This window comes from Anolis carolinensis, chromosome 1 (assembly GCF_035594765.1).
Source record: "Anolis carolinensis isolate JA03-04 chromosome 1, rAnoCar3.1.pri, whole genome shotgun sequence".
NCBI lineage: Eukaryota > Metazoa > Chordata > Lepidosauria > Squamata > Dactyloidae > Anolis > Anolis carolinensis.
In genome coordinates, this window is record NC_085841.1 from 41,883,309 (window position 1) to 41,895,798 (window position 12,490).

The 12,490-nt window shown below is 39.5% G+C and overlaps 1 protein-coding gene across 1 annotated transcript in view; it reads left to right on the plus strand.

Annotated features, from left to right (window-relative positions):
* Positions 1 to 12,490, plus strand: part of alk (ALK receptor tyrosine kinase) — an 855,459-nt gene that overhangs the window by 707,334 nt on the left and 135,635 nt on the right. Inside the window, exons 7-8 of the mRNA XM_062973134.1 lie at positions 8,165 to 8,299; positions 9,598 to 9,698. Of these exons, the coding sequence (XP_062829204.1) occupies positions 8,165 to 8,299; positions 9,598 to 9,698 (236 nt within the window). The remainder of the gene's footprint in view (positions 1 to 8,164; positions 8,300 to 9,597; positions 9,699 to 12,490) is intronic.

The following is a 12,490-nucleotide window of genomic DNA, read 5'->3' on the forward strand; positions in this document are numbered from 1 at the left end:
GACTACATCATTTTGGCCAATGAAGGGTTACATAGCAATGTGATAATGGCATACTTCCTCATTGCCAACGAAAGCAGATATTCCTGAGATCTGACAGTGGCCTTATATGTCCTAACTCTGAATGGTAGATGGGATAAAAGGAAAATAGCCCATTGATAGGGATATGAAGAATGCTTATTGACATTTTATCATCAACAATAAACAGATTGTCTCGAGTGTTAAGGTACCCTGCAGAGGAAAAGAAGATCACCCTCAGGAGTCTTCTTTCTATGGGCATTAGTTGGAGTACCACTAATTAGTACAAAAACAGCACAGTTGGCTTTTGGAAAACAAAAAATATCTCATTTTTTTTCTATAAATGATTGGTTTTTGTTCAGAATGAACCTCTGGGCTCAGGTAAAGTGTGCTAAAACCTTTAGCGGAGGCACCTTTCTCAATCCCACCTCCTTCACAGACTTCATTGGTGGGAACATGAAGGAGGGCCTTTAACAGGGATGCTCCTACATTTTGAAATACTCTACCTAAGTACATTAGGATGGTTCCTTTGCTGTCTGTTCAGTGCTAAGTGAAGACTATTTTATTCCACCAAGCCTTTGTGAACTGATTGGTTTTTTTTTAAGGCTTTTATGGCACCATGCTGCTTTTATTTTTTTATTTTAAAGTAATGTTTTATGTAGTTTTAATTCTTCTGTTAGTTTAATACTTTTTACATATCAGCTTTTGTATAATTTTAATGACATATAACTTTATTGTAATTTTCTGTCTTATGTTAGCTTCCCTGGACCTCATTCTTGAAGAAATGCAGAATATACCATAATAATAATAATAATAATAATAATAATAATAATAATAATAATAATATAACCTTATTTTTATACCCCGCCTCCATCTCTCCGTAGGGACTCGGGGCGGCTAACATGGGGCCAGGCCTAAATTTCCATAATGAACAAATTAAAACTACAAACATAATAAAACATCATATACATTTAACAATTACACAGGCCAAACCAACAATTTTTGACAATATAATAGTAAGTAAAACCGCCGAATAAAAACAAGATAATAAAAAGGCTGGGCAGTGGTGCAAAGTGCATAATTAAAATCTAATGAGGTAGAAAAAATACTCTAAAAGGAGAATTCAAGATGGAAAAAGTGAGGAGAGTAATTACCGAATGCAGGCAAAAAAACAGTATTAAGCCTGATAGTGTCAATACTGAGGAGATAATTTTTACGGTCAGTTGTTAAAAGCACACTGGAAGAGCCAAGTTTTTAAATCTTTTTTAAAGGCTGCCAGGGTGGGTACCTGCCTGATCTCCCTGGGGAGGGAGTTCCAGAGCCGAGGGGCCACCACGGATAAGGCCCTCTCCTTCGTCCCCACAAGCCGTGCTTGCGATGTAGGTGGGAGCGAGAGGAGGGCCTCCCCTGACAATCGAAGAGACCATGAAGATTCATAGGGAGAGATGCGATCGCTAAGGTAGGCGGGTCCCAAACCGTTCAGGGCTTTGTAACCAGCACCTTGAACCAGTCCTGAATTGGGACTGGAAAATTATCAGAAGCCCATGGAGTTCCTTAAACAGTAATTTGCTCCAGTTAATAATCTGGCAGCTGATCGTTGGACCAGTTGTAGTTTCCAGGCCGTCTTCAAGGGCAGCCCCACATAGATTGCAATAGTCCAATCTAGAGGTAACTAAATGGAAGGCGTGAGAGGGCTCTGTGCGTGTGTAGCAGCAAATATGGATGCACCTCTATTGACGGAGGTTTGTTGTGGACAAGCTTTCTGACATGTTCATGGCTGAATGCTTTCCCCATTTATTTTTATGGATGGAGCTGATGTGTATGGACATTTCTCTACTCATGTAGATTGCCTCCCTCTACACGGTGGAAATGATAGTGCAAGAGATCCCTGAATGTCCCAACATACTTAGACTTGGGGTGAAATAATCTGTGACATCTCAGAGACTGTTTGATTGAACTTCATTCTGAGCCTTTGAGGTGAGCAGATGAATGAAGAGACAAGTAGTGCTCTGGGATTTTGAATGGTTTGCATTTCAAAGTGAAAGAAAATCATCTGTGCCTCCAAGATTACTTTGTGAAGCCAAAGGCAGTTATCTTTTATATTTCAAACTTCTTGAGTCAGAATATATTTATTGTTGTTAGTAGCCTTCAAACTGACTTCAATTTATGACAACCTCGTGAATGAAATATTTCCAAGTTACTCTGTCCTCAGTAGACTTGGGGCCATAGCTTCTCTGATTTAGTCTATCCAACTGAAATGCACACTTCCTCTGTTCCTATTGCCCTTCATTTTATTATCATGGTCTTTTCTAGTTAGTCATATCTTCTCATGATATGACCAAAGTACAACAGCCTCAGTTTAGTCATCTTGGCTTCTAGGGGGAGCTTGTGCCTAGGATTCATTTACTGGTCTTATTAGCAGTCCTCCGATATATACAGAACTCTTCCCTAGCCCCACATCTCAAATGAATTTATTTTCTTCCAATCAGCTTTTTTCACCATCCAGTTTTCACTAGCATACATAGAAATAAGGAATATAGAGTCATCCCAACTTTAGTATTTAATTATTTGTAGACTTCAGGATTTCTTCATGGTTGCCCTTCTAAGTCCTTGTCTTCTGATTTCTTAACAGTAGTCTCCACTCTGATTAATGATTGAGCCAAAGTATGGAAAATCCCAAAGTATTTCAATATCATTATCTAGTTTGAAGTTACCTACGGCTATAATTTTTATTTTGTTGATGTTCAACTGTAAACTTCCCTTTGCATTTCTGCATTGACTTTCATCAATATTTTAAGGGTTTTTTTTCCATTTTTGTACTAGTAGTATGGCACATCTGTATCTCTGGAATATATCATATAGGTATGTCCCAAAATGTTAATAGAAATTACCAAAAACGATGTCTGTTGGCTCTCACAGAGGCAGCTTGGCAGTGTTTAGTCACTCTGCCTTTTACTAATGAGAAAATTTGTAAATATTATTTGCATCTCTCATGAATTCTATCAAAGGCAATTTTTAAAGTTGTGTATTTAGACAATTACCATCTTACTCTCCTAAGAAAGCTTCTATGCAAGAACTAATATGGATTTTCTCCTCAATTATATTTCTAGATGTAGCTGAATCAATGCTAAGTCTAATGTTCTAGTACTCAGTTGTGATAGTGAGGGCCAACTGCTGCAGAATACTTGTTTTCTCTTCTCTGTTCTGCTTCTTTCACTCATACGATGGTGTCATGAAATAAATCTATCAAGACCCTGGTCGATCCCTATAATGCCAAGATGATCAGGGCTCTAGACACCATCACCCCCGAATGTCCCCTCTTGCTACGTAGAGTCAATCCAGCCCCTTGGATTTCTGGCTTTGATGAAGTGGGCGAGGCAGAGACTAGAGTTCTTGTGGCGGAAAACTCGGAGCAACATCAACCGAACATGGGCTAGAGCCTCTATTAAGGCCTACTTTGTGGCTTTGCTGTATGTTGTGGCATTGAATGTTTGCCTTTATGTGTGCAATCTGATCTGCCCTGAGTCCCCTTCAGGGTGAGAAGGGCGGAATATAAATGCTATAAATAAATAAATAAATTTGCGGGCAGCCAGGAAAGCTTTCTTGACTGTGTGCATAGCGTTTGCAACAAATAGACTAGCTGAGTTATTCCGGGTTGTCTGGGAGCTCCTTCATCCTCATGACGGGGAGGAGCCTCCTGACAACCCAGTCACTCGATGCAGTGAGTTTGTGCATCATTTTGCAGATAAAGTCGCTCAATTACACTCCAACGCCAATTTCAATACAGTTCCAGGGGAGGTACCTGAAGCATATGCTGGTCCAACCTTGATGGAGTTGTTTCAGCTTGTACAGCCTGATGACGTGGACAAGATCCTCAGAGTGATGAGACCAACCACATGTGCTCTAGACCCTTGCCCTTCCTGGCTTATAAAACTCACTGGGGGGTGAGGGTTGGTCGATTGGTTTTTGGGGATTATAAATGCCTCACTGGAACAAGGGTAATTTCCATCAAGCCTGAAACAGGCAATTATAAGACTAATTTTGAAAAAAGCATCACTTTATTCCTCTATACTGACTAACTATCGACCGATTTCAAACCTCCCATTTTTGGGCAAGGTTCTGGAGAGAGTGGTTGCCTCTCTACTCCAGGGATTCTTGGATGATATTTATTATCTTGAACCATTCCAGTCTGGCTTCAGGCCTGGTCACAGCACTGAGACGGCTTTGGTCACCTTGATGGATGACCTCCACAGAGAACTTGACAGGGGGAGTGTGTCCCTGTTGGTTCTAATTGACATCTCAGCAGCGTTCGATACCATCGATCATGGTATCCTTCTGGGACGGCTCTCTGGAATGAAGGTTGGGGGCACTGCTTTGCAGTGGCTCCACTTTTTCCTGGAGGGCCGCACCAAGTTGGTGAAGCTGGGGGGACACCTGCTTAGACCCCTGGCTTTTGACCTGTGGGGTCCCAGAACATTCTATTCTTTCCCCCATGCTTTTAACATCTATATGAAACCGCTGGGAGAGGTCATCCAGAGTTTTGGAGTTGGGTGCCATTTCTACACAGATGACGCTCCTTTCCACCTACTTCCAAGGGAGCCCTCTGGATTCTGGACCAATGCCTGACCGCTGTGATGGGTTGGAAGAGGGCCAACAAGCTGAAGCTCAATCCTGACAAGACAGAGGTCCTCCAGGTCAGTCATTCGGCCAATTGGGGAGTGGGAACCTGTGCTTGATGGGGTCACACTCCCCATGAAGACATATGTCTGCAGTTTAAGAGTCCTCCTGGATTCATCATTGTCACTTGATGCTTAGGTGTCGGCGGTGGCAGGGAAGGCCTTTGCACAATTAAAGCTGGTAAGCCAACTGCGACTGTACCTCGAGAATTCTGACTTGACCATGGTGGTCCATGCCCTAGTTACCTCAAGGATGGATTACTGTAATGCACTCTACATGGGGCTGCCCTTGAAGACGGCCCAGTAACTGCAGTTGGTACAAAGGTTGGTGGCCAGGTTACTAACTGGAGCTGCTTGCAGAGAGCGGTCAACCCCCCTGATTAGGCAGTTCCACTGATTGCCGATAACATTCCGGGTCCAATTCAAGGTGGAAGTCATTACCTATAAAGCTCTAAATGGTTCGGGACCTGCCTTCATGACCGCATCTATGAACCTAGGCGATCTCTAAGATCTTCTGGGGAGGACCTCCTCTCGCTTTCATCTTCTTCACAGGTATGGCTCGTGGGGACGAGAGAGAGGGCCTTCTCGGCCATGGCCCCCCGACTCTGGAACTCCCTCCCCAGGAAGATTAGGCTAGCACCTTCCAAAAAGAATTAAAGACCTGGATGTTCTGTCCTGATTTTGAATAGACAGTCATTAGTCCAGATGGGACTAATAATCTATCCTGCACTTTATTCGGTCCTTATCTTTTGTCACATGATCATGCACTTTAGTTATCAACCTATTTTGTACTGCTGCTTTTAGTCTACCCACCCATGAAGATGACAGAAACTGTCTGGTTGCCAGTTGATATTATTTATTGTTACAATATTGCTTTTTTATCCTATTTTTATATTGTGAATTTGCTTTTTATGAATTTTTATTTTTATTGTGTTGTCGGTCCTTGCCCCATGTAAGCCACCCCAAGTCCCCTTGGGGAGATGGTGGCGGGATATAAAAATAAAGTTATTATTATTGTATTTATTTTTTTTTGCCTACCCTTTGCTTCATCTGTCTTAATCTGAACAGGCCAGCCTGTTATGTATTTATAGCAAATATTTCTTAGTCACTGAAGGTATTAAAGTATACTTTACATAATAGAATGTACCAGTATAACATCCAGCATTTCAAAGATGAAAACCAGGACATACGTGGTCAAGGAACATTGAATGAGAAAGATCACATAAGCTAAAAGAGGCTGCAGAAGTTTCCTTTTGCTTGAACCTACTTGCAAGGGTAACATTCCATCTGCCCTTTTACTCTTCTACCTATTGAGTTCATTGACTGCAAATTACTTTAGTCCATTGAATTATGGTTGCAGCTAGTGAAATAAGTTGGGTACAAAGGGGGGAAGAAAGAGAGAAACAGGGATATTGTAACAGAAGTTATATAACTAAATAATTTAATTAGGCTATCACAGCACTCATGAGTTTTTGTAGCCATTTTATAGGCATGAGGAGATGGATTCAGATCCCTATAAAACAGCTACAGAAAACTTATGAGTACTGCCTGTGATAGCTTGACCAATTAAATTATTTAGTTATACAGGCAGTCTCCAAGTTACAAACTTCCGACTTACAAACGACTCCTAGTTAAAAATGGGGAGGTGAGAGAAATCTACCCCTCAGAAAGGAAATCACTGCTAGAAGAGATATCATGGGGAAAAGGTGTCTCAAATGAAACTTTATTACCACAGCAAGATACATTTTTCAAAACTGAATTATCACAGGGACAGAAAGTGAGGTGAAATCTTCTGAACAGGGGCATAGACAGCAAAACAAACACCACAGGGGTGTTAATCTTTCCCTAAGCTATTCAAAGCATATATTGGGGGGGGGGGGGGCTGTAGTTACATGTAAAAATGTACGTGTTCCGACTTATATACAAGTTCACCTCAAGAACAAACCTATGGAACCTATCTTGTTAATAACTTGGGAACTGCCTGTATAGCTGTAGAAAATGAATTTTCCATGCTCATCCCTATAAGGATAGAATCTGAGTCCATTTTGGATCTGTTCTTTCACAGGGCCTTTTAACCTGTTTCTACACTAATCCACCTTTACGCATGGACATAAATGCATCTCTCTTTCTAAGATTCTAAAATCTCAAAAAGAAATGCCGTGCAAAACAATTTTGTGGACAAAATGTGTAGTTGTTTCTGTTTCAAAATGAGAAAAAATAATCAGGAAACATGAAATTAAAGCTCATACAATCTCACTTAATAGGAATAAAACAGTGACCCCCCCTTCTTATATACAGAGAATTTTCAAAAGAAAATATTTTCATTCCTAGATGTACTAAAAAGTTTAAAATGGCCTAATGAAAATTTATAATTTTACGGCAAAGGCAAAAAATTGCACAAAGAACCTGACATGCTGACTGAGAGGCAGGCTACTGTTTTGTGTGGACTTTTGCTTGGATCTGGTCAACTCACATCAGTGACAGTGAATAGGACAGATCAGAATACATACAAATGTATTAAAATATGCGAGGATGGCTCATCTCCTATGCCAAATTTAAAAAAAAAACACTATATATCAAACTGTTCCATTGTAAAGGCTAAAATTCACTTCAGTTATCCCCAGTTCTTCATAGGTACCCTCCAGGTCTAAGGCAGCCTCATGAAAAAAAAGTCAAATGATTATTATAGAACCTGCTTGCAAACACATCTTCCAAAGATATGTGATAATTTTCAAAGAAGTAACCTTGCACCAGAAAAAGAAGAGAGGGAGAGAGGAAAGTAGCATATACTTCCATAGGTAGGAGTCTGGTTAGATACACAAAAGCTCATACTAAAATAAAAACTTTAAAGGTGCTGCCACACATACACACCCGGCTCTTCCTCCTATGGCATCTTGCCAATTGAATTCTAATAACACCCCAATTTAATTCTTTTAGCCGGGATACTGTGGCTGGCTATTAGCTGATATCAGCTCGTAAGTTAAGGAATTACAGACACACATAATGCCTAAGCTGTTGGTAAAATATAGTTGAGAAAATAAACTCTAGGAACTCAACATCTCTGATTCACACTTTATTATTGTTGCTGTTGGTTGTTGTTTGTTTATGCTTCATTTTTTTCTCTTCACAAGGAGACTCATTTGATATATGAAGGTAAAAATATTAACCTCTCTAACCAGGATACTGTGAACCACTATATTGGGCCTTTGGAGACTGGGTTATGATGTTGAGTGTGGCTTATGCCTAAGGATGACATGAGTTGTAGATCAAAACATCTGGGGAACAAATGTTGGGAATTACTGCAGTAGAGGTCTTTTTGCTAATTAATATGGGCACTCTTTGAAAACATAGAAAAATACTATACATATTTATTTGTTATCACATATTGTGGTCTTTCACATACTTACTCTAGGTAACCAGACGAAATTGCTGATGAGATTTTCTTTTGTCCTTTACCATAATTTCTCTTGCAGAAAATCTGCCCCCTGGCTTCTACTGCTCCTTTGAGAATGGAGACTGTGGATGGACTCAGAGTTCACCAACCTCTCAAGAGATCCATTTCTGGCATATTGGAAACCCAAAGAATAAGCATTTTTGTTTACTGAAAGGTATGTCAGAAAAGCACTACTTTTCCATGGTGGCAGGATTGTAGCCCCTATGAAACAGGATGCTATGCTGCCAGTAGCAGTACTACTGGTAGGCTCTGAGTCTGTAGGACTTGATTAAGGTAACTCATTAAGAGGTGACTTGGAATCTCTTATTTATGAGTTGACCATAAGTCAAAGTTAATGTAGTTAACTGCAACAACAGGTTAGATTAACACCATATGATGAAAAGCTCCAGGACATCACACAACAATGGTTACAATGAGCAGAAGATCTCAATGCTGTAAAACATGTCAAGGCTCGGGGACTATTTAGCATACAAATTCAGACATTTACAGTTTACTCAGTTTGAGATTTCCTGAGCCAGAAATTTTTGAACATTGATTCCAGTAATTGTTGAGAAGGATCTTACATGGGCTGAAATGTATTGGATAGTTTTGCTAATAAAATAACCATATTTTGAGCATCTTGAGATGAGTTTCCAATTTATTCTGGAAAATCCATCAAGTGCTTCCTAGTAAATTGGAAACGTCTTTGTTGGGGGAGGAGGCGTGATGGACAGATTTTAGCATAGCACTTGCTACACATTCTAGGTACCTCCAATTGCAGCAGAAGACGGCAACCATTTTCTTTCTTTTTTAAAATGTACAATCCTTATTAGAAATGAACACCTCCACAATTGGGAGAGCTAACCCAGAGAGCAGTTATTAGCCTTGTACTCCTTCAGTATCTTAGGCTGCAAATGAAGGAATAAGAACCTGCTTCATTTTCAAGGCTCTGTAATTCTGAGCACTAAGATTTCTATTCCTTTGGAGTTCTCTTCCTGCATCCTTCATGATGATAGGAGTGACCTTCAGCCTGCAGCTTCAGTGAAATATTACTTTTGCATCTTTCATAACAGCAATGGTTTACTCAAAATCAATTTTTGGGAAAAAGAAGAAGAAGAAATTGGATGCCTTTTGATACGGATCAAGTAAAGAAAACAAATCCCAAGCTGAGGATAAACATTGTTTGTGAAGAAAGCAGACAGAAAGTGCTTGCATATAATTCCCAAGTAGAGAATCTTAGAGTATATGAAACTGCATCACTACATTGAAAGAATATTGAAAATGCCTTTAGTTGTATTTTATACTGCTGTAATAAGAGACTATCAAACATTTTCATGAGTATTGTTAGACATGTGCGAGCACATATATACACACACAAAACCATTAAAGTCAAATAGGCTGGATTATTTAAAAAAAGTTCAATTACTCTTGCTCTATTAATCCATTTATTTCTCCTCCTTTCCTCCCCTCCAGAATGTGCACTTTTGCTTAACACCAGTGAAACACCAGTTACAGAAGCAGTGGTGATGACCAGTGCAGTGTTTCCAGCTCCAATGAAAAACTCTCCCTGTGAGGCAAGTGCCTTTGCTTAGCTCTACATAGGCTATCAACAGGTTTAGACCAAGCTATCCTATCTTTTCTTATTAATGCTCTTTATACATGAACGGCTTAAGATGTAAATGGGAAGAGCTTGGGTGAGAAGGTTCACTCATCCCTCCTTCCAAGGGCTATTACGTGTGCTGGTTTAGAATGGCTTTGCATTATATGGACAGAGTAAAGACCTTATGAACACCTTGGTTTCATCATAGTATTCAAAGTTCCATAGGTATTATGTGTATGCTAGGGTGAATGTCTTCTTCAGTTTGAGAGTTTCTGATTCTAAAACACAGCAATTTGAACTGGGGAGTGGCCATTGCCCTCATGTTTGACTTGCCCTTAATCTCAACCTGTCTTCTTGGCCTTAGATAGTAATATTTGGAACCAGAGAAAGTCAAGATTCCCATTCTGATTATTGATTTCTGCTTGGATCTGGGAAAGAAAGCCCTGTGAGAAGTGACATGATTTTAGAACCCCATGGAGTCATTCAATTGAGCTAATGGGTTGTGCATTTGTGACAGATAAAAGAAAATACTCATTCACACAGTAAATGTGCTGTCAAGAGATAACAGTGATGGCTGCCAACTTGGATTGCTTAAAAGAATACTGGAAAAATTTCACTGAGCATAAGCTTATCAATAGTTACAAGTTATGACATCAGGCTATTACACTAGTATTAGAGGCAATATGCATCTGGGGACCATAAGAATGCTGTGTGGATTCCCCATACATGTGTGAACAGAGCATTGAACTAGGCATGGCTCTGGTTTGCTCCAACAGGGCTATTTCTATGTTCTTGGATCATTCTAAATGACTTTGGAGTATATGAGAACTGATCAAAATATCGTATTTAGAAAGAAGGCTCATCTATGTTTGTTTTAAATTTGTTCAGGGTCAGATGCATTATAGGTTAGTAAATAAAGCTTTGATAGTGAGGGTTGCCCCTTCTTTTGAACTATCATTATAATCCTATGAATGATGGATTCGCTCAAATAAGATAGAGAACTATACTGTTTGGCCTTTAGAATTAATTAAACATTGCTGATGTAAATCACTGGTGCTCTTTAACAGTGGCAAGGAAATGGCATACCCAAGAGGCGTATAAAATTAAAATTGGAAACCGCTTTGCCACCAGTGTTGCAGAAGATACGGAATAACTATGAGTAAATAGCATGTGGCAGGGCATACAAAAATATCCTCATTTGGAGAGTTCCATAATTACGGAATGCAACATGTACTCACACTGCACCCCATTCAATCTCTGGAGTCCAGATTTGTGGAGGTCTGCATAGATGGAGTTTGATTTTTCTATTTTTTATTGGTTATTACTGCTAAAATGAATATTTTTAAAAGTAGCAACAACCAATTAAAGAGTTGTTTGAGATAGCCATTTGGGAAAATAGTTGGGAAAGTCAAAAAGCAAAGTAAGGCACGAATTGCTCCCAATCTACAATCATATTATGGTTTTATCGGAACTATAGATTTTGAAAGTATAGTGTGGGATGTGATGGCAGATTTGGAAGTGTCAAATTGCTGTAAAACATTGTAAAATGTAGATTATTCCTGAGGACAACAGGGACTTATAGGAAATGCAGTTTGTGCAAAACAGGGATGGTTGCAGATAGGCAATGAGGCCACTCATATTAATATATTAATGTCCTACCCTTCACAATTAATTACACAATCCAATTAAAACTTCATACAAAATAAAATTAATGTTTTAATTTAAAGACCACAAGTAAATATTAAAAGCACAATTAAAAGATGCTTTAAAAATAATAAAATGAAAATATTACACTGCTGCAACTCATTACAGCCTAAAAGCTTCCTTAAATAAGAAAAGATCATTATCTGTCAGCAGAAAGACACCAAATGGGGCCAGATGGACTTTGCATGGAGGAGATTTCCATGCCTTGGGAGCAGCCACCCAGCCAAAAATAACAGTTGTAGGATCTTTGTGCACCTCTTTTTTCCTCAATACCTTTTTGTTGCTCTCACTGTCTGCTCCCTCAGATGGATGCCTCATTCTCCCTACTTGAGGCTGCCCTTGCCAACAATGATGTTTTAAACAAATGTCCTGGATTTAGTTTGATCTGAACGTCCTGTTTCTCCCATCTCAGTTATAGCAACTGCTCTTCCCAAGCTTTATTTTATTGCTTGGTTGCATTTATTCTTAGTGGACACTGAGATGCTTGCTACTTCAATTCTAATTGATAGACTGACACATAGACTCAATCTCCCTACATCCTCAGTACTTCACGTCTTTTGTTTTATTTTTCTCCAAGAGTCTTCATTTTTTTTCTCCCCTCCAGCTCTCAGCACGTGCAAGATCTAAATATTTTAAAACTTCATTTTGTCACAGACCAGCAATTGTGACAATTTCTCATAATCTGCCTGCCGCCAGAAACTGGATGAATCATTTCCCAAGTTGTATTAATTTTCTTTCCTTGTCCATAAACAGGATGAATAATTAAACTTGCATTTGAAAGCAGATTAGAGAAGGGAAAAGAGAAAGTCACCATCTATTACTGCCCCACCTCTGTCACTCCCTGTGATACTTAAATGTCAGCCACTCAGATCCAATGCTGCAGATGTTGGCAATAAAGCCTTGGCAACATTTGCCAATGTGGGTTTCTCTCTGTGTGTCTTTCATATAGTGCAAAAGCCTCCATTCTGAATGAGCCTCTGCTTATGGGCTTCAAATTCTGTTCCAGTGGAAGAATTTCTCTGTGTGACCAGAATAATTCAACAGGGTTGCCCTCTCCCCAAT